Raw genomic sequence first — 25,040 nt, 5'->3', positions numbered from 1 at the left:
AGATATTCAGTATCTACCAAATCTGATCAATCTTCCGATCTTGAAACAGTCTTAAAGAAGTTGCTGCTAGAGCCTTTTGTTTTTCATTGCGATGTTCTCGAACATAATTGTGCCCGCTTTACGGGTGAGAATCCATCATACACAAGGATTGCATGAATGCTTTACCCCACTTTACCCTACTCATCGTTTTCTCTTTGAGCAAAGATTTTCTAGATGCCCCAAAGCAAACGACTTTCTATCATTCTTCTACCGTTCATCCTGTAGAGTTTCCCTCTGACCTCGATTATCTTCCTGAACTTGCTACGATCTGCCTCAAAAGGCGACAGCAAAAAGGGAGACAAATCATGCAAAAGAGTTTCATGTATAAAATACAAACTGAGATTAAAGACAAAGTTTCAAAAATGAGGTGTAAAAGTTTGTGAAATCAGTGGTGCATGAGCGGAGGATGCATGTAAAAGACCGTAGCAGGAGAGCAGTTAGTTGGCAGTCAGGGTTTAATAAGAGCTGAGGGTCTTACCAGATCCTCAGGTGTCCCGTACCAGTAATCAGTCAGGGTTGGATCTGAACGATAAATGTCCAGGCTAACCACAAGGGTCCTGCAGGGGCCGTAACAGACTGAAGTGATGCCTTTGCTGCTTCTCCTCCCACAAGGCCAGTTATGAGACCAAATTCACCTTCTGCCAATGTTTTTTTTTTTTCCTGGTAGCAGGATAAAACTGTACTTCCTGAAACTCCTGGACATCCTGAAACTTCTTCACCTCCACAACTGAACCTCTGACCATTAAGCTCTTTTTTTTTTTTTTTTTTTTGGTCAATTATCATCAGTTATGTTATTTTTTTATTATTATTATTCTGAATTTTGTAAATCTACATCATTAGTTGCAGTTAAAAGTACAAGTTTGGGCTCAATGATCTATTCACAAAAACCCTAATGATGGCTCGTCAACAAGCTGACAATCATTTTCATATATTAGTTGAAACAGCACATGTGCCAGCTGCAAATGCTGCAGAACATCCTCTACTCATAGGGAAAGTCCTGCTGCTACAATATCTGGTGGCCTCAGGGTAACTAGCAGCTCATTGCTGAAAATAATAAGGCCTTACCAACCATTTCAGGGAAAAAAGTATCGTCTGCGGGGCTCTGTGGGGGCTGCAGTAGACCTGGTGAGACAGATTGCTGCAAGCAGCAAGTGCACCCGTGCTGAATAGAAAATTATTTAACAGTTGTTTACCCTGGTGAGTCAGTCTGCTTATGTGCATCTATGTCTTCACAAGTGAATCCTGACTCATGCTGAGTAGTCTCGACATAATTTGCTTTCATTAAAACATGCTTTCAGACGCGAGATGACAAGACTTTTAATCTGGGAAATCATTAGTGTTTGAGTAGAAAGAGAATGGATTTTCTTTCTTGGCTTTAGATTTTAAACTTTGAGCAAAGACGTGTTAACCATACAGCAAAGACCGAACACTGGCTGACGCTATAGAAGGGGCAGTGTTGTCTGGAGACTTTACACCAACGTGTGCAGAGCTTTGCCCTTTGTGATGCCTGTGGGCATGAAAGGCACCCTGCGCATTCACAGTTTTGCATTGTGTTGGTAACTTTTTTACAGGTGTGACACATTCTTTAAAGGTTAAATTAAACAAGTCAGAGGCATCACTTACATAAATAAATAAATAAATTCAGGCACGTGAATTGTGAATGTTCTGTGAAGGTGACTAACAAATTGAGCGCAGTTTAAATCTAAGCACTCTAACCTCACAGGCAACTCTGTTTTCAATCTCTTTGAGGAGATTAGATTTGCGACTTGGTTTGTTAAAGCGTCTCTGAGCTTTAGGCCACTTTGTCTGTGACTTTTCTTTTTCAAAGCTGTGCTCGTTTCCCCCATAATCACCTAACATTTCCCTCTAAACTGTTCTGCATTCACCACCATCGCCTGAGGCTCCCTACATGTCCCAGGGCTCGGCAAGAGCCTCCTCAAGCACTTTCAAGTGCTGACACGTGTTTGAACTGAAAACTCCCAGTCTGTCAGCACTTCACTCTTTCCCCCACAGTCTCGTCTTTCTACCCTCTGTAGCTCGATGCACCTCTGACTTCACAGAAGTCAGCATCTTTCACATACCATAACCCTGTGGCAATTCTTTTCTGCGTCTTGCTTTTTCCTGATGAGAGTCTCTAGTCGGAAAGCCCTCAGGTACACCACAAGGGCGTATCATTGAGGTATTGCCTCATGCTTGTCCAGTTTTGATTCAAGTTTTAGCTTCATGTTTTATTCTCAAAAGGATCAAATAGCTCGTACCATGCACCTATGCTGAATTCTATAAATGACCTACAAAGGCAAATGTTTAATTTGGGAAAAGGGGTTTTATGTGGCCAGTATACCAACACTGAAAAACTCTAACTTGCAAAAAAAGTTGTTGAATGCTAACTTTATCTAAAATCCATGAAATAGCTTTCTGTAAAGTTCAAATTTGGTTTCCGATTTCTATTATGTATTTCCTGAATCCATGCTTTTCCATGTGAGCTCAGATATACTTTGTAACCTTGAAACTTATTAAGAATAAACGGACGGATACAAGTGTTTGAGGGGTTGCATTTGCTGCAGCTACAGCTAATGAGATTTTATGAACCCTGCCCTCCCACAGGGCAGTGATGGTGAGTCTGGGCCAAGAGGACAGCAGGGCATGTTTGGTCAGAAAGGAGATGAAGGACCCAGAGGCTTTCCAGGGCTGCCAGGACCCATCGGACTGCAGGCAAGTCTCCATCAAATGTGTTGCTTTTTTACATTCATATTTCCAGTCCTCCACCTTTTTTGTTTTTATTTTCAAAACATACAACACCCAAAGTCCCGCTGAGTATTGTCCTGCCGGGTATGCATATCGCTTTTCCTCTGTCAGAGCCGTCTAATGCAATGAGATTTCCTCCAAACTCCTTGAACCTGAAGCATTTCATCTCCCCATTTACAATACATCAAAACAGAGCATATTTTATTAATGCAGCTTGACTCCCAATAACACTTTGCTTAGCTCTGGGGTAAATAATGTTTTACCCGCTCAAGGACTTTTCTTGGTATAGATGGGACTGAAAATCCATCACTATCATCAACATTTTTACCTTTTCTGCTGGATTTTCTGTTGAAATTGCATCAAATTCATGCACTAAATGTCTATCTGGCAGTCCCAAAAACACTCCAGTTTCCATATGACAAAACACTGAAAGCATTTAAATCCACTTTTCTATTAATCTATTGTCTTTTGTGAGACAGGCTGAAAATTACCCACAAGGCTCATTTCCACCCACAGGCTTTGTGTATTGATTGCTCAAGAGGAGAAAGATCTGAGGGCTTTTATCAATAATTGATTCACAGTTTTGTTTTCCAACTCCACACACATTAAGCTGTATTTCTCTTTATTTTTGATGGCAGCATTTTATTGAGCTCTGTTGCTGTCATCACAGACGCAATAACACATTCATCCATTTGCAGACGAAAGCATGATGCAATAGACACAATATGCACCCCGACTTCATTTATTCCACTCAGATGTTTGGTAGGCAAAGCATTATAATTTTATCGTTTTTTTGTTTCTCAATGGATGACCTGTAGGTTATTGTGACGTGATCCACATCCTAAAACGTTATCGAAGCCTAAGTGCTGTCCTATTAGTAAAAAATTATAGGAGTACCAATAATTGTGCCACAGGATATTTGTTATGTATTTATTTATTTGCTTTTATTTGGAAAAGCTAAATCTGAAACAATTTTCATGCCTGCCTCGGTTTGTTTTGTTTTTTTTCCTCCACTTTTCACTTAGTTTTTTTTTGTTTTTGTTTTTTTCAAATTTCATTAGTTAAGAACAATTTTTAAATGGCAGTAATATGAATAAATATTTTTGATAAAATAAACAGTTTAAATTTTAGGAAAAAAAAATGTCTATGTATGGATGAAACGGTGAGAAACACATAGGAGGAGAAGGGGCAAAACTGAAACTACAATATGATCAAATCATCCCATCATTGATCAGCGCCAGCTTCGGTATTGATGCTATTGATACTTGGGCCAATCTGCCGCAATTGAGAGGCTGTGCTCAGTGTGTAAGATTCAGTGTGACTGCAGCATAATGGTGACCCCTCATGTCCTTACGGTGCATTATTTATGTTAATCTGTTAATGGGAACTCAGAATTTAGTGTTTTTGAACATGACAGGATTTTTGATGCACAATGTTTTGTTATGGCCTACACAATAATGGGGAATACTGCTGACCTCCCCATTACTTTCTTCTGTCTTGACAGTCCAGCAGAAAGCCCTTCTCACCTTCCACACAAGGATAAGCCACAAAAGACCATATCTATGGAATCTGAAAGTTGAATGGAAGGACAAACTTTTGTTAATAACATATACAAGCAGCAGGGATTAGTCACAGCCCTAAGAGGATTGTGATGGAAATTCTACTTATTAGTGCGAGGGAGGTTAATGATGTATGAATTGCAGCTGGAGTCAGAGTTTCAAGAGCAATTACACACAGACATATACAGAACATGAGTTACAATTGCCATCTTCCTTGCAATAAGCCACTCATGGACCAGAGACTGTACAGTCCAGTCCTTTTTCTCCTTAGCTAAAGAGAAAATGGACTGGACTGTTCAGCGGTGAAAGTAAATCATGTTGTCATTTGGTAATCAAGGTCCCAATTTCTGCAGGAAGTGTGCAGAGGCACAGAAACCAAGTTAACAGAGATCCAGTGTGAAGTTTCCACAGTCGGTGATGATTTAGGGTACCATATCATCTGCTGTTGGTCCACTATGTTTTCACCAAATCCAAAGTCAGAGCCGCCGTCCACCAGGAAATTCCCTCTGCTGACAAGCTTCAGTGGGATGCTGACGTCGTTGTCCAGCAGGACTTTTTAACAGTCCACACTTCCAAAAGTACCAGTACACATTTTAATGACCATGAAATCACTGTGCTTGATCACTCTACAAGACAAAATGTGTTGACATTTTATAAAAGAGTGTTTCCATAAACCATATTTAGGATTTAATTGTTTGCCCTGGACTTCATCCATCCAGCTGGCAGCATCCATGTCTGGGATAAAATAGTTTAGTCTCACACAAAACTAAGGCGCAAAGGTAGTCATCTACTCCTTTAAGATATGAACTGCCTATTACCTCTTAACAGTTTCTCACTCATAAAATCCTTTAAAAAATGGAGCTTATGAAAGAGAAGCTGAAAATTACCACATTGATTCATTTAAGTTGATGAGCTGAAGTTTAAGGAAACTTCCTTTAATGTCAGTGAATAAAGAAACTGCGCTCTTCAGAGTACCTCAAAGTCAATTATCCAAGGACCCACTGAGGATGAAATTAGAGCGAAGCTTCGTTGGTCAATAGGGCTAGATAACGTTGTTATTAAGTGCAATTGGCTTTTAATTGGGCATAATGCACTCCATGTCCCCTCTTATAATTATTTTTTTTTTGGCTAAGCCATCCTTCAATACACAGCAGCAGCTGCTGCAACTTCAGCTTTTCAATGCAATTATCTGTAGCTTTAATGATTTTTGACCAGGGGAAGGAGTGTCTTTATCCTCAAATCCTTCCAGTTTGTGCAGAGTTTGCTGTGAGGTATAGGAGTCCTCCTCTGAGAGGATGAATTGTTCAGATTAAGAGGTTACAACGAGGACGCAGAAGAAAAGTAAATATCACATTTGTTCATATCAGTGTTGTTATAGTTCAAGGCTAGTGTGGAAATGGAGTAAATGCCAACTCTGAACAATTATTGATTTCTTCTGATGTGCGCTCCAAGTTTGTTGTGCATAATGGTCTTTGCTAATGAAACTCATAATGCTTTTTTTTCTTCCTTACTAATTCATTTTCTTCAGTACACGTTTAATAAGCAAGGGTTACATGTATAAAATGCTTCAACATGTTTTCTTTTTTTTTTTTCCATTATACAAGTGCTATAGAAGAAATTAGTTCAGGCTTTATTTATTTTCCCATTTTTACACCAGGAACCCACAACGCCAAACTTCCAGTCATTGCTCATTATCAATAGTTTTCAGTGCTACTGCAAATCAACAAAATAGGTTGAAACTACATATATGTTCCAGCACTGATTCACATCCATATCATTATACTCTTGCTTTCCCACAACTACAGCTGCTTTCCATACCTTTATGTGTTACACATGCTCCACCATTGTGAACAACACATAATAACTGCAATTATGCAGATAAACAGCAGACAACAATGGAAAGTGACACCTTCTTCATCCTTTCTACACATCCACCTTTCTGAGGTGCATTCAACTCTTTTAGTTGAGCTTGACTGAATCCCATAGCTGCATAATAGGCACCGCCTGCACAGTCACATTCGTTCCACTCCACTGTGGACGTAGATGGATGGAGTTTCCACCCTGCAATTTACACAGGCTGATTATACTCAAGCCTCCCATACCCTTTAATTACAATAGGTGTCCCTTTTGAGTAATTGTGTGTTTATGCTCCAGGGTTCTGTTAGTATTAATGCACTCTCCATCGCTTTGCATCCCAATGGCCTCCTATTCAAAAAGTGTCAACTAAAAGCATCTGGTAATGAGCAGCACAAATGTATATATGTTCCTGTCTGTGGACTTTTTAATATGGAGCGTTGCCTCATTTTACCTTCCTTTCTGTGTGCTAAGCAGTATTTGTCGTCTTTACAGGGCTTGCCAGGCCCTCCTGGTGAGAAGGGAGAGAACGGAGATGTCGGACCAATGGTGAGTGCAGACATTTCTGCAACTTTGCTATTACAATATAACCTTTGCACTCAGTTTCACTCAAGAGAACTATTTGTTGGAATATTTTTATTGGAGGGTGAGTTTAATAACTCAACAAGAAATATATCTGCCAGTTGGATTTCAACCTTTTATTTCTACTATGTTGACTGTGATAACTAGAAATAATAATGTTATAACAGTTTTAGTTTACTGATAGAAGTAGTATCATATGACAAAGATATTTTCACCACAGAAATATTGGCCCAAGGAAAAGCATTTTTCCTTTCACTAAGCTTTCTGTTAAAATACTTAGATGCAGCAAACTGTCAGTTTCTTCATCAGTCAGCAACGTGGCTGTGGCTCAGGGGTAAAGTTGTAGGTTTTTCTTGTCAAATGTGAACATGGGCAAGGCACCTAGCTCCAAATTACCTACTTTTCTGTGTGCTGGTGTATAAATCTGAGTGTGAATAGGTGAAATTCACATTAGATTAATTAAAAATGATTGTTTCATAATCAGCAAAGACTGTTGACTTGACAGATGTCCAGCATACAGTCATAGAGAGGAATCGTCATCTTTAAAAAAGCTGGCTTGTCAGAGATTTGCATTAAATATTTTAATTGAATGTTGAGTGGAAGGAAAAAAGTTCTTTTCAAAAGGCATATATTTTCATATTTAAATTATTTTTTTATTTTTCTAAATTTTTTCCATAAGCTGAAATCCATAATTATCAAAATTAAGAAAAAAAATGCTTATCACTCTTTGTGTAATGAGTCTAACCTTTGACTTCTAGCCAAGCAAATCAGCTCTGTATTTTTGACTCACTATTTGGTGAAAACTGTGAAACAAATGTTTAGTAGCATAAACTCAGCATCAAGTTTTAGTAAAAAATCTGCATTTTTGTGTGTGTGGGGGGGGAAACGCTATGTCCTATTTAAAAATAAAATTATTTTTAAAGCTTAAAATATGCTATTATGATTATCGCTATCAAGTAATGTAACTCTTAGAGTTACATTGAAATGTTCTGCGTGGTTACATGTAAATAAAACGACTATCAATAAGCAGTTAGTTCATATTTTCTTCTTTCTGTGTTGGGAACAAAATAAATCTGCTGATCTTTAATCTCTTTCTGACAGGGTCCACCCGGCCCTCCAGGTCCCAGGGGTCCACAGGGCCCCAGTGGAGCTGATGTGAGTGAAATTTTAATGCTGGCATATTTAATTTTGCTTGGATTTGATCTAAAAAGAATATTTAAAAATCAACAAACAAAGATTTAAAACTTCATATGGCTGTGATTTGTCTTAAGGGTGCACAAGGTCCCCCTGGGGGTATTGGAGCAATGGGCGGTGTTGGTGAGAAGGTAAGAATCAAAAATTTGAGAATTAATATAAGAGTGATGTTCTTCTCAACTCCTGCTCAAATGCATAATTTTTTTTAATGTTTTATTTCCTTAAGTATTCTCTGCCTCAAAACTCAAATATTTAAGGAGTCTGACCTTCAACCTTTCATTTGCATTGCTGCAAAACATGCAACGCTATCTGATCTGACAACACAATTATATACATGCTAAGACATTACTAATGTCATTTTACAGGGAGAAAATGGTGAAGCCGGTAACCCAGGAACACCTGGAGAGCCTGGTACCCCAGTAAGTTTAGAACAGTACAAACATTCTCTTTATTTTGTTTCATACATATTACATACATTTTATTTTCACCAGTAGGAAAAGTTTGTCCTCATGCTCAAAGTCTCTCCAGCATAGAAACATGAATGTTAAAACAACATTCCTGGAATTTTAACTTCTGGATATTTGACATCATTGTTTTACATTTTGTACTTTTCTTAAGCAAGTCTTTTAATCTACATCTAGGTTTAGAGATGGATCTTGAAATTAGCTAAATTCTCCACCTCACGGGGTGGCATTTTGAGGGGCAACATTAGTGTTTGAGAAATTAAAACCACATTTTTACCTAGGATGAGTTTTCCAATGCTTATTTACATATCGAGTCTGTTTGGACTGAATGCCCTACGTTTTGTGAACATTTCAAACTGGATTTGTGGAAGAGGGATTAGAGATGGGTGGGGTGTTGCGGAAATAAAATCAGAAATTTTAGTTATTCAATCATTTTGGGGGGATTATACCACATAAATCTACCCAAACCAATGTGAATTGATTCTGGCTTTGACAGTGTCTTATGACATGGTTGTGACCTGGGCGTTGTGGCCTTGGACTCCCCCACCATTACCGCTTTGATAGTAAACATCCTCTAGGGCAGTGGTTCCCAAACTTTTTTTTCTGCGCCCCCCCAGTGGTTTCCAAACATTTTCTGCGCCCCCCACCCCCTATGGATTAACGGGGGGAGGGGGACATCGACTTCTTTGGGGGCAAAATGAATGTACGTAGCTGAAAATAGACACCAACATCGGTAGCTTATAAGGTACTTGTTAAGCTTAAGGTTCTGTATTGATGTTAGCTAGTCATCTTTTAGCTAACATTACCTGCATCCAGCAGCTTCTCTCAACTCAGTCGGTTAGTTTGGAGGGAAAAACTGTGAAAAGTTCTTTGCTGGTTTGCTGCCGTGATTCTAACACAAACCTACGTAGCTCCACAGCAGCAGCAGGTCTCCTTCACAGGTGGAAACCCAGCGCGAGCGTCGTAGCGCTCATGTTGCGTTTAAAGGCGGCTCGGAAAAACAGGTTACAACATGTTAACAACGGACTAAACTGTTTTAACTGCTGATAAAAGTGACAGAGGACACAAATATGGGACGTGTGGAAGCCCTACTGTATCAAACTGACATAGGAATAACAGAGAGTTGGCCATTCTAAGGTAAAATCCCAGCGCATACAGTGTTCATGTTTTATTTTTTTTTTTCATCCAGACGGCTTCCCGCGCCCCCCCTGCAATGTCAGGGCGCCCCCCCTAGGGGGCGCGCCCCACAGTTTGGGAACCTCTGCTCTAGGGAGTGTATTCTTTTTATTAAAATCATCAAATCGGAAGATCAGTTTATAAAAGTGTGTGTGAAGACATTTTTTTTCTTTTATCTTTAAGCTGGTATAAATGGCTACATAATGTTTGGATTTGACATGTGAATCTCATTGTTGTCATTGATCCTCGTAAATAGTAGCCACTGTTTGCCCGTGATTAAAAACGTCTCATCTTAATTACAGCCGTGAGGCTCCCTGTGTGACAGTCTGTCGGAGGGTATCGATGTATCTGCCGGCTGGCTCATATCTGTTTACAGTGATAAATAGACTCAGTGCAGCAGAGCAAATCGAGGTTGAAAATTTAAGGTGCCTTGCTGACAGTGACTCATCTCCAGTTGCTCAGCTGATGGTTCTGGACCGGCAGTGATGTGCGAGTAACTGCTGAGCCAGAACCAACGTTTTAAGTGTCCGTTTTTGCTTTTAGTAGAGCCGAAGCGATATGGCACGAAAAGTTAACCGCACTTGTCTTCCCCATCCTAATTCAACAATCGTGTCGTTGGCCTTAACCTGGTTCTCTGATGACAGAGCCGTGTCACAATTTTCCTCAGGGCCTCCGAGGAGAGATCGGCGAGAAGGGAGAAACCGGGCCACCCGGTGCTGCCGGACCCCCTGGCGGCAGAGGCCCCCCCGGAGACGATGGTCCCAAGGGAAACCCTGTACGTGCGCCGTTCTTAAACACACACTCTCACACTGAGCGACGGCTGATGCTTCATTAGAGCCGTCAGCGGCAGAGCAATTTTGACACACGTCTCATTTTACCTGTCTGCTGCTAGAACTGTTCTTGACACAGTGAGACTCATCTGAGTCAAACTCGGTCTTCTCAGTGTTTTGATTTGTCTGCAGGGACCCGTCGGCTTCCCAGGAGACCCAGGTCCCCCTGGTGAGCCTGGTGCTGGGGTACGTTCCGCTTTTTTTTTTCCCTTTTTTTGTCTTATTAATAGGATTTTAGGTGTTAAAGTAATTGATAAGTCAATTCTGGCTCCTTTATGTTTTTTTGTGTAGGGTCTTGATGGTTTACCTGGTGATAAAGGTGATGATGGTGAACCTGGACAGCCGGTGAGTCTAGCTGATCAGATTTTTACATTTCTTTCCAAGTAAAGGCAAAATCACCAAGTAAAGGCTTATTGTTTTATATTCAGATTTTTCTTTTACAGCTTTTGCTAAACAATGTCGAACCTTTAAGAAAAAATTACAAAGCAAATTTTTTGTATTTTTGGCAGTTTTAACAATAAGAGGAATCTTATAGTTGAGGTGTTTAATATTCATCTTGTGTTGCAGAATATTGTTCTTTTCCTATCACATGCAGAGCTCATTATCTAACACCACTTAATTTCTATAAAGTGGAGCTAAGTGTTCCTATATGCTCTAATTTAGGGTCCTCCAGGTCCATCTGGTGAAGCTGGAGTACCAGGGCCCCCTGGCAAAAGGGTGAGTAAGTGATGCATCTGATGAGATACTCCTGCTCAGCTCTTGAGATGTTCTCTATTTTGAAAGTGCTTTTAGCGAGCCCTGAGCTACTTCATTACGCACTGATACATATTTATGATGGTATGCTTAGATTTTGAATTTATTTCCCTCTGTTTCACTGAACATGATTCCCATAAGAAAAGCAGAGTCTCCAGAGTTTGCAGTAACTGTAGATCGCAGTCACCTTCTGTCCTTTAAACTTGAACAGTGACCTTTGGTAGTTTTATGTTTGCTGTTTTTGCCATTGCACACTGTTTTGTTTTCTGGGTGTGAACAGGAACATTCTGCAACAGGAAGTAGCGTACTGGACTTACTGAACACGTTCCTGCCAGTGGGATGTTTTGTGCCTTCTCTAGAAACCATTGAAGTAGAGTAGTGTTGTATAATCTGTTCATAGCTTTAGATGAGGGAATGTGGAAATGTTCACATTACCATAAACTCCAATTATAATATCCACCAGCAGGAAGTCCCTTGGTTACTTGATCAGAGGTCATCATAAGCCATAATGTATTAGGATCAGCTAGACTAAACAGAGATCAAAATCACAATCAGTGACTATATGCAATAATATATATTATATGTAATGTATTATATTTGGAAAATTACGTTCATCAATATCTCCCTCTGTTATTTGTTTAGCATTCTTCATGCATTCTTGTTGCGCAAGGTGTAAAAATTGTAATCTAACTCTTAGCCTGGTGTCAAAACTAATAAAAAATATGTTTTTATTTTATCCCTGATGAATTGGCATAGAAAATTGCTTCCTTTTTGAACTTGGTTAGAATGTATTCACAGATCGTAAAAAGTTTGGATTCTCAATCACCAGCCAAATTCTCAATGTGCATATCGCTTTAACGGAGGGATGCGATCAGAGGTGCTTTTGGAGGCTTTTGCCAGAAAATAATTAATGGGTGTTTCTAATAGCATAGGATCATCTGTGATTAGACATTTCTATGTGGTTTGTATTTTCCAAGCTGAGAGGTTCGGGTTGCATCATGCGCATCAGTTTACAATGCAACTCTTTGGCTTGACTTAAAATGCAGGCCATGTGGGGTTGGTCATACATTTTAAAGACGTTGGTAAGCACTTTTTATCCCCATAATTTGTATTCCTCCAGCTAGCCCGGGACAAATTAGACTCCCATTCCGTGTTCGTATTAATGGACTTCGTGATATAATTTTTCATCCTTCACCAGAGTAAGTCTGGCTAAGTCTCCTTCCCAATATCTCCTTAAAAATTACTCCGATTTGGTGTTCGTTGATGCATGTAGCTTCTTGACTACATTAGCACACACACACACACACTAGTGCCTGCATACACATATTTGCCAGGGTTCATGACCTACATTGATGACCTGTGTGGCTTTTGTTTGGTCTATTCGATTATAGCTTCTAATGCCACATGTCAGCCCACTTACAAGGTTTTGACCAGAGGCTGTTGTGTGGAAATGCTAATGCATTTTTATCAGCTTGTATTTAGAATGTAGGACAGTTTGCTTGCACTCATGCTGGCCGACCTTGCAAACCTCTCCCTCTCTCAAGGTCAGAATATGCTTTAGCTAAATGATTAATGTGCATTAGAAGCTACTGCGTTTTAGTTTATTTTGGATAATTCCACTCCAGATGAACTTCACCTGTGCTCTGGTTCTTTTAAATAAGCCAACATTAGACTTGGGGACTGAGACGAAAAGAGTCTAATGGTGATTGGTTGTTGTGTTTCTTAGGGACCTCTCGGATCTCAAGGCCAGGGGGGAAGGCAAGGAGAAAAGGGATCTAAGGTAAGTCCTAGTCATTTGGATTTTATTTACTTTTTCTAGTGATTGAGGTTGTTGTTTTTTGTTTTTGTTTGGATATTTCACACTATTAAGATATTACTGAAAATGATCTCTTGGATCTTAAGCTCTTATGTTATCTGAGTTGTTTTAACCATATAACTCTCAACATATAATTTTTATGACAAATACTCCTTAGACTGCTACTTCTGCTGTAGGAGTAGCTTTACACTATTATTGTAAACCCACTACTACAGCCTACGTCATACAACTAAATATATTTTGTGCTCCATCATATATATCTGGTGCACATAATTGACACATGTATACATACACACATATGTGGGTGTCAATTATGATACAAAAAAAGGGAAAGCCAGTTTCAATTTTCATTTTGCTACAAGGTAAAGATTTCAAATGCTGAAATTTCTCACAATTGTTCTTTGTATCAAACTTTAAAAGGTTATGAGAAGTTTGGCTCTTTATATTGGTTCAAACACCAGCAGTGGTACTATGTAGGTTTGGAGACTTGCGTTTTGCTTTGAGTAATATGATATGATTTATTAATTTCGAAATCTCCCAAAAACTCTCTCTCTGTCTTACAAAACAGCAGAAAAGTTGCACATCTCCAACTCTTTCCACCCGATATCCTGCTGAGGAGTCCTATATATTCATAAAAACCTGCAAATTGGATACATAAGAAGCAGCTGCGTCTCTTGACGTTCCAACTGTTTCACCGTTGCATTCTTGTTTGCACCAGCATCAAGGCGAAAATGTCTGTTTAAGCCATAAAGACAATGTTTGACTTCTAAGTCAGACAACCTGACAAACCGCAGGCGTAGTTTCGCTCTTTGTTTCATTCCTCCTCTTATTTCGCTTCTTCACATACCCCCCTTCACAGACACCCGCTCCACGTTTCGGGTAAAGGATTAGAGACGATTTGACAGGAACAAGGCAAAGCCTGGGAGATGATTTGAGACTGTCAAATCTGGGCCTAATTGGTTGTGAGAGAAGCGTAATCTCCCCCCATTCAATCATCCAGGTCAATATTATGCACCTCTGGAGCTTCAATACATGAAAACCTGATGTTTCTCCTGAAAACATTTCATCTTTTAAGATCTTACAAATACTCCAGTCTTTGTTCTGTTCTCCTTTGGAGCAGGGAACGTTGCAGAGTACCATAGAATATGTTTTGTTAAAGTGATATTTAACCTTTTGTGAAGTTTGGGTAAAGGTGATGTAGTCACTGAATAGAATCCACATTTAATGGTTTTTTTTCTTTTATTATTTCTGATTTATATGCCTGAGATGGAAGCACATGATGGTTTTCCGTGTATTTCAGGGAGAAGCCGGAGCAGAGGGACCTGTTGGGAAAACAGGACCTGTGGGATCTCAGGGCCCCCCTGGAAAACCTGGTGCTGAGGGTCTGCGTGGAATCCCTGGCCCCGTTGTGAGTCTGGAAGACGCAAAATATTTGATTTTATCACCCAAAGGAACAACCGCGTAGTAGTGACATATTTTAGGTCGGAAGTTTTCTAGGTGAGGTCAAAGGGCTGCAAGCAAAAGAAATCACTGTTGATGTCTGTAATTATTTTTCTTACCCAAGTTCCTGAAGTATAAACCTTGGAGGGAATGGGTGTAAATTTATTTACAATTCATTCTGGATCTGGGTGGCATTCCAAACCTGACCCCAGCTGAAAACATTATGTCGTCTTCTTCTTCCAGGGTGAGCAAGGACTGCCTGGTGCATCTGGTCAAGATGGCCCTCCCGGTCCTATCGTAAGGCATTTCTTTCTATCACTAAGCTTTGGAAATGTTTTAAAATCCGATACACTGCTAATGCACACTGCACAAGCAGCTGTTAAATTTCTAATATTGTTACACCGGAGACCAATTCCTCTTTAAAATATGCTGTTTTAAAATGTATTTTTGATATTTACACAATTTATAACTTCAGTTGCTCTGTGCAACATGTAAAAAAAGGCACATTTAACATGATTTGTGTCATTTGCACTGGTTTCCTCTCCTCAGGGACCGCCTGGACTTCCTGGCATGAAAGGTGACTCTGGATCCAAAGGAGAAAAGGCAAGACAATATTATAATGCTAATCTCATATTGCTTTATAGTCAATGTCTCGTATCCGGTTTCGCACCTTATCTGAAGCTTCCAAAGCGTGCACACATCTAGGCCTGCGTGCACCTTGGCTGTGTTCCCCCTCCTCCCAGTGAGATGAAAAGCCGCTCTGCTCTGAGGAGGTTTCTCACTCGCTGATTTAATGCGCTGGATGAATATGTATAAGACCAAAAATATTGTCTTTGTAATACTCATTGGCTTAGCGCCCACATGCAGCATTCAAAAGCAGATGATCATAACTCATCCAAAGTGGCAGGTGGAAAGACACACCTCAATAAACATGCTAATTATTTATAGACAGAATCAAGACTCTGGCCAAAAGTTTGCCTGGCCAGACACTTCATATAAATTTCCCAGTCAATTTGCATATTTGTTTCTTTCTGCCCCCCAAAGCAATAAGTGCTTTAATAGTAAACTTTGTTCCTTTAATAATGTTATTTATTTCTGTCTTTTAATGAAATAATGCTTTTTTTTTTTTTTTGCTCCAGGGTCATCCTGGTCTGATTGGTCTGATTGGACCCCCGGGTGAACCGGGAGAGAAGGGAGACAGAGGTCTACCCGGACCCCAGGGTGCTGGAGGTGGCAAGGGAGAACCTGTACGTTTCCTGTCATTTTACAGAAATAGTTATTTATCTGAACATTTTGGTTTATTGGTAAAATTATGTTGCCAACTGATTTCATTCCATCCTGTGTGTCGCCAGGGTATCGGTGGAGCACACGGCCCACTCGGGCCTCCTGGTCCACCAGGACTTCCTGTAAGCTGCAGTTCTCGTTAAAAGTTTGTCTTGCCTCATTTCTGACCTTCGTTCTTACATTGCCATTGACTTGTTTGTCCCCAGGGTGCGCAAGGACAGAAAGGATCTAAGGGATCAGTCGTAAGTCACTTTCCCTTCACCAATGAATGTTTTGGATTTTTCAGATAAGGATAGAGGTTGGAATAAAGCATTTAAGCGTTTCTAACATCCCCATGATGTGTTTTTCTTTATCAGGGTACAACTGGTCAGAAGGGAGATCCTGGACTCATAGGGCCACCTGGACCACCTGTAAGTTATAGATTCAGCTTGTCCCTTGTAATCTAGACTGTTTTGAGTTTTAAAGAGTTGGTTAGACAAGAATTAATTTCTTTGATGAAGGAGGTAATTCTATATTTTTAGGTGGAATCGATGGAGCTTAATGCAGGGCACTCCTGCAGAAAAGCAGAGAAAATACAGGGAAAATTACTTTCAATATAGGACTTAAAAGAGTTTTTTACTGGCACGGTTTTATGTGGAATATACAAGACTGAATAACATCGAATGCAACCTGCAGACAGTCAAACTCCAGGTGAGCTGTGCTTTCATAACAATCAGCAATTTTAACATCACCGTAGTGAGATCAGGAACATCCTGACCTACTTTACTGATGTGAAGCGTAAACAGTGTTGGGACAAACACAGAGCCTTGAGGGGCACCTTGTTTGGCATTTATGCAACAGAAAATCAGTTTAGTTTCAGATGACTGGTGACAAGAAAGCCATATTTAAAATCACACAAGGACTTGGTCTTTAGCCTAACTGACAGAAAAGCTGAAAAGATTTGATCACTGGGAACAGGAATGGCTGTTGGGAACATGCAGGTTTACAATAAGAGACTTAATTATACGTGAAACTGAAATAAAATCTTTGTTAAAGCAGCAAAACAGTTCTGATTTGTCTGACGACATAGAAACGGCAAAAAAGATTTAATGGAGTCGTTTAGACTCAAGGTTTGAAAGTAGATTTAGTGATAATATTATTACTATGTTATCATTACAAGCTAATCTTTACCTCCTGTGCTGCAGGGTCCACCTGGTGACATGATCCAGCCGCTGCCCATTCAGCAGCCTGGCAAAAAGAGCAGGCGGCAGGCTGAAACGCAAGGAGATGAGGCTTTGACGGATTACGGCATGGAGGGAATGGACGACGTCTTCGGATCCCTCAACAACCTCAAACAGGACATCGAGCGCATGAAGTTCCCCATGGGCACCCAGGACAATCCCGCCAGGACCTGCAATGACCTGCACCTCAGCCAGCCCGATTTCCCCGACGGTACAATGAATACGATCCTTAATGTTGCTGTTTAGCACAACGTATCAATAGCAGCAATTAGTAAACTTTTAAATAGCTTAGTTCAGTTAAAAAAAAAAAGAAACATGAAGAGTGGAACAAGATGAGAAAAACATTAAAGAAGATAAAAGCTCGTGTAGACAGTTGGCTTATTTTATGGATCTGTTTCTCTCTCAGGTGAATACTGGATTGATCCGAACCAGGGCTGCATCGGAGACGCCATCAAAGTGTTCTGTAACTTCACAGCAGGTGGAGAAACATGCATTTACCCAGACAAGAAATCAACAGGAGTGAGTATACGGTGTTAGAACAGCAGCCGTTTAAGGCATGCATGCTCCAGGGTCGTTTAGTAACATTTGAAACTGTGTAAAAGCTGCTTTTAGAAATTGAAATATATATTGTGTTTATTAACTTGACTTTTTTTTGTGGGCATTTCTTATAGGTTAGAATATCCAACTGGCCTAAGGAATCACCAGGTTCATGGTTTAGTGAATTCAAGCGTGGCAAAATTGTGAGTCCAGAAGACACTGATATACGTCTGAATATGTTTTTTGATGTTTTCTTCATGAATTTCTTCATTTCCTTCATTCCTTCTGGTATTTCCCTAATTCTGTCCTCCTCCAACTATTCTCAGCTGAGCTACGTGGACGGTGGTGACAACAGCATCAACGCTGTTCAGATGACCTTCCTGAAGCTGCTGAGCTCCTCGGCGCGGCAGAACTTCACCTACATTTGCCATCAGTCGGTGGCCTGGTACGACTCCAAGGCCGACAACTACGACAGAGCGCTGCGCTTCCTGGGCTCCAACGACGAGGAAATGTCTTATGACAATAATCCCTTCATCAAGTCGCTGATGGATGGCTGCTCGGTAAACAGACGTTTTTGCTCGCTTTCAAAGTTTCACTTTGCAATTAAACTTTTTTTTCTTCTAAATTCCACAAAATCCCCCTAATCCTCACAAACGTGTAGAGAGTTGCGGGGAAAAAAAGTGTCAGGAAGTGTTCATATTTGATGTGGGAGAAACAGTCCCCCAATATGAGGGATATCCAAGCTTAGAAGGAATAATAAAAAGCCAAAATTGGCTTCTCACACCACTGCACTGCTCGCGTTATCCAATTGAAAAGGAAACAAATGAATAAAAATTCCAAAAAGTGCTGTTTTAGATTGTCAAAAATGCATACATGCTCATTACACTGCATGTTTTTTTGTGATTAAGAAACAGTATTCTATAGTGATTGACATCTGTCATCACTTTTAACAAGCTTTGAAAAGCACAAACTGAGGCTTTAGCAATAGTACCTGAGCTACATCATCTCTACATAAATAACATAACTCAAAAAGAAGAAACAAGAAGTTATAGTGGATTAATTCTTAAGAAGTTACCGCTTGTGTCAAAAACTCCAGCTGGAACTGAATGAATACTTTGAAAGATACTTGAAACTGCTCTGGATCATGTGACGAATCTCTTTCTTCTCACTCTGTGTGCAGATGAAGCAGGGTTATTCAAGGACAGTGCTGGAAATTAACACACCTCGCATCGACCAGTTACCCATCATTGATGTAATGCTGAATGACTTTGGGGAATCCAACCAGAGGTTCGGCTTCGAGGTCGGCTCCGTGTGTTTCCTCGGCTAGACACGCCCGTCTTCCCCCCCCCCGCCCCGCTGAAGGACAGGGTCAGAGAGTCAACAGTAACACCCACATGAAGAGAGCCTCCCTCTCAGCCACCACCTACCGTCTCCTACGAAGTAAAATCCCATTTTCCGTTATTGTAAAGAAGGTCCGACTAGCTGGGAGAAGAAGAAAAGCACGCTTTGACCCTGCCTTAAAAGCGCTGATCAGGGGAAACTCCTCCTTGCCCTCGTAGGGCCAGAATCACGTGACTTTAACTTGTAATGAGAGTGACATCAGGAAAAGGACTTTTGATGCCGTGGTGGACAGTGGCATACTTTCAGCATTAAAGAGAGGATCCACTCGCCCCAAACTTCGCCCTCCCATCCCCCGGTCCTCTCTGCATGCTCCAAGTGATGCTCTGAATTATACCACAGAGGTGCTTTTGTGCAGAATCGCAAAACACTAAAGGTGCTACAAACAGTGCATTTGATAAAACTGTAATTAATAATATTTGAATTTTGTACATTACTGTTCCTCTCTGAATCCACTCTTAACAACTTGCATGTGCTTCTTTGGTTTTAAAGAAATATTTGGTCAACTTTGTTAGAATAAATTTTGTTAGGATATTTAAAGTTTCTTAGAATCTGTCTGAAAACATCTACGACATACATTTGACTAAAGCTTCAATTTGTAAGTATGAATCAGTCCTCTTGTAAATAACATGATTCTTGTCCTCTTTCGTGAGCTTAGAAATTAACTGGAACATAACATCTAACCAAAAAATAAATAAATAAATTTCCCAGTAGGAAATTAAGCCATAATAAAATGAGGTTATAATATAAATATTCTAAAAAAGGGCTTATTCTTCCAGCTGTTATACCTCAGTTTCCTTAAAAAATCTGAACGTTAGACAGTCAAGTTTATATTTTCTGTGGTTTATAACTAATAAAACTATTTTTTTTTTTGTGTGTGTGTGTGTGGGAAAGGTATGTCTAGTTGTTTTCATTCAATCCCAAAGACGTCTTGTGGATATTTCCTTTGTAACAATGAACAAAATGTTTTCATGTGCCTTAAATTGTTCATTTAAGAAATACATTAAAATTGGGCTCTGAAAAACATTGGACTGAACATTTGTGTTGTTGGCTGTTTGACTACAGAAACAAGTAATGTTCGCTTTTTGTGATTCTGTGCCACAAGACTAATATCTCCATCCTTTGTCCCGATAGACAAAGAAAGATAAGTGATTCTTTGTGTTTGGGCTCATTTTACCCACTCTTTTTCTTTTTTTTTTCTTTACCTCTCTCTCTGACTCAGATTTGACCTCGATCAAGATCTGTTTGCATCGCCACTTTCTTGGCTTAAAAGCTCTGGCAACAAATACTTCAGAGCCACTTTCTAAAAACCTGTGTAATTACAGTATGTCTTCAACCTATGTACAACTGCAATAAATGTTTGGTGCTTTGTGCGCATTGCAATCTTTTTGCATTCACTTGCAATATAAAATGAGAGTAAACTGGAGCCACTTTCCCAGTTCAAACTGTGCTGAATGAAAACTCGTCTGCTGTGGTTTTGGTTTCCTAAAAGCACGGCGTGTCCTCAATTCGGCTCATTATGCTACACTTAGAACAACCTAAAGTGTTCATACCCTTTGAATTTTTTGACATCCTGTCACTTTACACCCACACAAATGTTGTGTTACTGGGTTATTTGTGATACACCAACAGAAACCTGATTGCTAAGTGGTAGAAAAACTACATATGGTTTTGTTTTGGGTTACTTTTCTCCATATATATACATTTGAATAAAAAGCATACAAAAACTTCAGGCAGTTTTTTTTTTTCCTCACTATCTGAAGTTAGTCAGAGCAAATGTCAAAAGTCATGTCTGTTTGCTAAGAGCCACAACAACAATGTGAGAATATGTCAGAGATTTAAGTAAAGAATGTCTTTAAAATTAGACGTAAACATATATTTCCTATTTTGCTATTTGATTGTGTTGCCTTTGAACTGTATGACTTGGGTAAAACATTATGGGTATACGTTCACAATCTTTTCACAATAGTTTGCTGGAATTGTGGCCAATTCTTCCCAACAGAACTGGTGTAACTGAGTCAGGCATGCAGGCCACCTCACTCTCTCACATGCCTTTTCAGATCTACCAACAAATTCTCTTCAAGACTAAAATAAGGGCTTTGTAATGGCCATGCTAAAACTTTAGGTTTGCAATGTCTTTTCAGTGTATGGACAGTTCAGGTTTCAACTGTCAGAACCATGCATTTGTGTTGTGTTTCACTCTGATGCAACGAGACGATGTCCCACCAAAACCCACAAAGATCCGAATATTTGTAAAGACACCCCAACCAGTTTGCAATATAATCTAAAGGATGCACACGGCCGCTCTGAGCAAATGAACAAACATCAATAAAACCAAGGAGTTGGACAGAGTGGAATAAATAAAATGTGTTCAACAATAGAAGACAAGTTATGGATAAAGCTCTGATAAAGTTTACAGCAGGTTTTTGGTTGTAAGACATTATCCCTGGCTTAGAAGGTGTAACAAAGTATTAATCAGTCTTTCATCCAGAAGCTGAAAAAGCAGGTTACAAGTGCAAGCCTACGAAGACATGAAATGCACACCTTAACTGACAGCTTAACCAAGACGCACGACTGGCGGGGCTACAAAGAGCCACATTACAGCCCTGTGTGGGATTTCTGACCATTACCGCCCTCACCCATCACTTTAATTGATGCACTGTGCTGTTCGATAAATGCATATTCACTGAATGTTTTATTGCAGTTGAACGAGAGCAGAATAAATAAAGTGCGTTCAACAAAAATCTCTCCACATTAAATCACAAATCCTGAGACTAAAATCAACATATCTGCTCAATGAAAAAAATAAAAAAAAAATATCTATGAGACAGTATTAGATATGAAACCCCTGAAAAACATTTGACAACAATTATGCTGAATTTGAAGTTATTTAACATTATTCAAACCAGTGGCTCAGAACATGCAAATGAATTAAAACATGACGTTTAACCGACACTGGGACATTTAGCCGACTTAAGATTTCTGTGCAGAAAGAGAATATCACTGTGAGACTCTGGTGTCAGGCTACTGAAAGGGTGTTTTTTTTTTTTTTTTCTGAAATGTGTGTACACATACTAAATGCTCTCTATGGTGGTTCACTGGACTTGCAGGAAAGTGTTTGTGTGAATTTTCCTCCCATGGGTTTGGAACTGGATTGTCCAGTGATTGAGTCCTGAGGTATCCTGTTATCTCCTCATCATCAGGTGTTGGCCCTGAATTAAAGTAGGAATTTTTCTACCTCTCTGCAAACCAGTTTGTTTTTTTTTTTTTTTGTTTTTTACCTGTGGTGATGTATCAACATCAAAGCACATGTTCTTTTTCTTTTTTTGGTGTCTTTGGATGAAGTTGGTCAAAACCTAACTTGCTACATTTTAGAGACCCACTCTGGGTTCAGTTTTTACTGAGGCCATTGTGCTCGGGCCACAACCCATTTACTTTTCTGCAGTCTCTCGGACTTGTACTGAGAACCACCATTTGCAGCAGCTTTTGAAAAACTGCAATGAAAAAAAAAAAATCCCATGCTAACTGTGAGTGCCAAAAGTCTGAATTTTCCACGGTAACTCAAACAGCATGATGGTGTCATACGCATCCACATCGACAGAGGCTGAAGAAACGGCTTTTGTGCTCAAATATCTTGATTTCCATTTTAATCTCCGTGTGATGTGCACACAAAGATCGCATGAAGCGTAATTAACAGCATAATCCGTATAATGTTGATGTGATAATAGCTCACAGCTTTTATCTGTGCCACTCAAGTGTCCACAAAAAAATGCAAATCTGCAGTAATTATCTTTTCTTCCCAGGGAGCCTGGGGGTTTCACTGGGGTATGAAAGTGTGTTGAAGTCAAGGATGTCACTTATCAGTAATGTTTTGCAAAATAAATGTAGCAGAGAACCAATTAGGAGTTCTGTCACAAGAAACACTCAAAGCAAGCATAAAATGCCAGAGTTTTACTGTTTTTTTAATTGTAAGTTTTCAGCTTTCCTAAGTTCAAGGCCTTGGTTCTCAACCTCTAAATGGTGGACTGCTTCCTTCTCCACAGTCTCCTCCACTTGTCTCATTCTTCTTCTGGAAAACATCTCAAGTGCCACCAGAATGGATGGAAGTTGTTCACAAAGTGTTGCCATAGACACTCTATTTAGGTGCAGGCTTTGACTGAGCCATTCCAGCATTTGGATATGATTTCTAAGCCACTCCATTGTAGTTCTGGTTGCATGTTTAGTCTCATCCTGCTGGAAGGTCAACCTCCAACTTCTAACACATCTTCTTACAGAATTACCAAATATTTAGCCCTGTTCATATTCCTGTCAACTCTGACCAGTTTTCATATCCCTCATCATGACAGAACACCCCAAAGCATGATGCTGCCACTGCCATTTTTCACTGGAGGACTGACTTTATGTTCCTGTGCAGTGTTAGCGCTTTAATTTTCAGCCTAGCCTGAACAAGGGCAAAAAGGGAAGCTTTGGTCACGTCTGTCCGAAGAACATTCTTCCAAATATTTTCTGTTTTTGTGGAAGGTTGTAGGTTCAATTCCAATTTCTTCCTGTCACGCAAGGCATTTAACTTCCTGTATCTGTGTATAAATGTGTGTGTATGTGAGTGTGAATGGGTGAATGTGTCCGTGGTGTAAAGTGCTTTGAATGTTCATTATGAAAGGAAAGGCACTTATTTAAATTAAGTTCATTTACAACTTTTTTTTGACGCCACACAGTCAATTTAACTTTGTTGTTACTTTAAATATGTTTTCCTTTGCCCCTCTTAAAACATTTCCGTGTTACAAAGAAGGTAATAACACATAAATGTGCATTCATTGCGCATGAATCCCGTGCATACAATCCAAGATCAGCTGTGTCTTTCTGTTTCACTGAGCAGTTTGTGTGTTGCATTCTGGAACGTTGCCCTGTTGTGGTTTGGCTGGTGTTGACATGCAGTCGTTCCAGAAGAACTGTTTGCAGAAGAAAACAATGGATGACTGGCATTTATTGGTCCTGCTGCCTTTTTTCTGCTCAAGCAAGCAGCAAGCCAAGAAATGGCGACCCTCCTCTAGAAAGAGAGGGAGGAAGAGGGAGAAAGAGCAGAAACCATCATGCCCATGGGTGACTGAGAATCTGAACCAGAGTTTAACAAACTTTATTTTAAAATATACAATGATGCAAAAATGTTTACACTAAAAGAATGTTTTTCTCTTATCTGGTGTCAGGGTCTAGAAAACCTGACATTAAACATAAGACAGTAACCTGACATGACTAACCTCGACACATGCATTCACATAATTGTACTTAATTTTTATTTTTCATTTATTTTAAAATAACTTTTGTGTTTTGAACATGCAGTAGTGACGCTCAAAATCTACTCATGTGAGAGTCCATTTAACTGTTGCAGGAATCAGAATAGACAAAACAAGCCATTTAAAAGAAATGATCGCTTTCCTTTGAGAGTTTAATAAAAAAAAAAGAAAATAAAAAGGTTTTTAGCTTCTATCAGACATAAAAATGGATATTGAAACGTAGCAAAAAAGTACAACTGGACAGTTTTTTTTTTTTTTCCAGGAAAAGAAATCTTGTGTGAATCAAAAAAATAATAATCCTAGACACATTTTGTTCCAGAACTTTATTTTTTACTCACAGATCACATTTAAGTTAATGTGTAATATCACATAAAGATTGTAAAGTTACCCAAGAAGTGTCATTTAATTTGGGACTGCACATCTTTCTTGTAGCTAGACAAATCTGCCAATAGTCTGTTTTTTCCGTAAATGCATAAGGTATTATTCTTCTCATTTGGAAAAGCAGAAGTGAAGAAAATTAGAAACTGAAATTGTCAATTTCTTTGGTTAGGATTGTGCGTCTTACCGTGTCAGCTTTCAAACAGAGTGGAAACTTTCTTGTCTCCTGGCCTAATTCATTCTGTGATGGCGCCCGGCTGTTCATGACGCTGGAAAAGCTCAAGCAGAAAGAGAACGAGAAAGAATTGTGCAGAAGGAGTGTAACACTCCCTTTTTACTGAGGAGAAATCCGATTTAGCTGTCCCGGTGTTTCAGTGTGAACCATCAAACCTATCAGCTGTGAGCCAGAGGGGCCTTGCAGGGGTTTGAGGTGCATTCGTCGGACAAAATCAACTGTACTTTCCAGCAGCTGTAAAAAAA

At 39.6% G+C, this 25,040-nt stretch overlaps 1 protein-coding gene across 1 annotated transcript in view; it reads left to right on the top strand.

Moving 5' to 3' along the window:
• Nucleotides 1-19,917, top strand: part of LOC106964967 (collagen alpha-1(XI) chain-like) — a 105,178-nt gene extending 85,261 nt beyond the window's left edge. The window contains exons 46-67 of the mRNA XM_015060790.1: nucleotides 2,644-2,751; nucleotides 6,693-6,746; nucleotides 7,881-7,934; nucleotides 8,051-8,104; nucleotides 8,339-8,392; nucleotides 10,281-10,388; nucleotides 10,576-10,629; nucleotides 10,735-10,788; nucleotides 11,107-11,160; nucleotides 12,923-12,976; nucleotides 14,313-14,420; nucleotides 14,696-14,749; nucleotides 15,002-15,055; nucleotides 15,592-15,699; nucleotides 15,805-15,858; nucleotides 15,943-15,978; nucleotides 16,093-16,146; nucleotides 16,921-17,167; nucleotides 17,363-17,475; nucleotides 17,628-17,696; nucleotides 17,820-18,053; nucleotides 18,674-19,917. Of these exons, the coding sequence (XP_014916276.1) occupies nucleotides 2,644-2,751; nucleotides 6,693-6,746; nucleotides 7,881-7,934; nucleotides 8,051-8,104; nucleotides 8,339-8,392; nucleotides 10,281-10,388; nucleotides 10,576-10,629; nucleotides 10,735-10,788; nucleotides 11,107-11,160; nucleotides 12,923-12,976; nucleotides 14,313-14,420; nucleotides 14,696-14,749; nucleotides 15,002-15,055; nucleotides 15,592-15,699; nucleotides 15,805-15,858; nucleotides 15,943-15,978; nucleotides 16,093-16,146; nucleotides 16,921-17,167; nucleotides 17,363-17,475; nucleotides 17,628-17,696; nucleotides 17,820-18,053; nucleotides 18,674-18,820 (1,926 nt within the window). The 3' untranslated portion in view covers nucleotides 18,821-19,917. The remainder of the gene's footprint in view (nucleotides 1-2,643; nucleotides 2,752-6,692; nucleotides 6,747-7,880; nucleotides 7,935-8,050; nucleotides 8,105-8,338; nucleotides 8,393-10,280; nucleotides 10,389-10,575; nucleotides 10,630-10,734; nucleotides 10,789-11,106; nucleotides 11,161-12,922; nucleotides 12,977-14,312; nucleotides 14,421-14,695; nucleotides 14,750-15,001; nucleotides 15,056-15,591; nucleotides 15,700-15,804; nucleotides 15,859-15,942; nucleotides 15,979-16,092; nucleotides 16,147-16,920; nucleotides 17,168-17,362; nucleotides 17,476-17,627; nucleotides 17,697-17,819; nucleotides 18,054-18,673) is intronic.
• The last annotated feature ends 5,123 nt before the right edge of the window (nucleotides 19,918-25,040 follow it).

The sequence above is a fragment of the Poecilia latipinna genome, unplaced genomic scaffold (assembly GCF_001443285.1).
Source record: "Poecilia latipinna isolate Pla-1442-1.1 unplaced genomic scaffold, P_latipinna-1.0 Scaffold1743, whole genome shotgun sequence".
NCBI classification, from domain to species: domain Eukaryota; kingdom Metazoa; phylum Chordata; class Actinopteri; order Cyprinodontiformes; family Poeciliidae; genus Poecilia; species Poecilia latipinna.
This window is presented reverse-complemented; position numbering and strand designations above follow the sequence as displayed.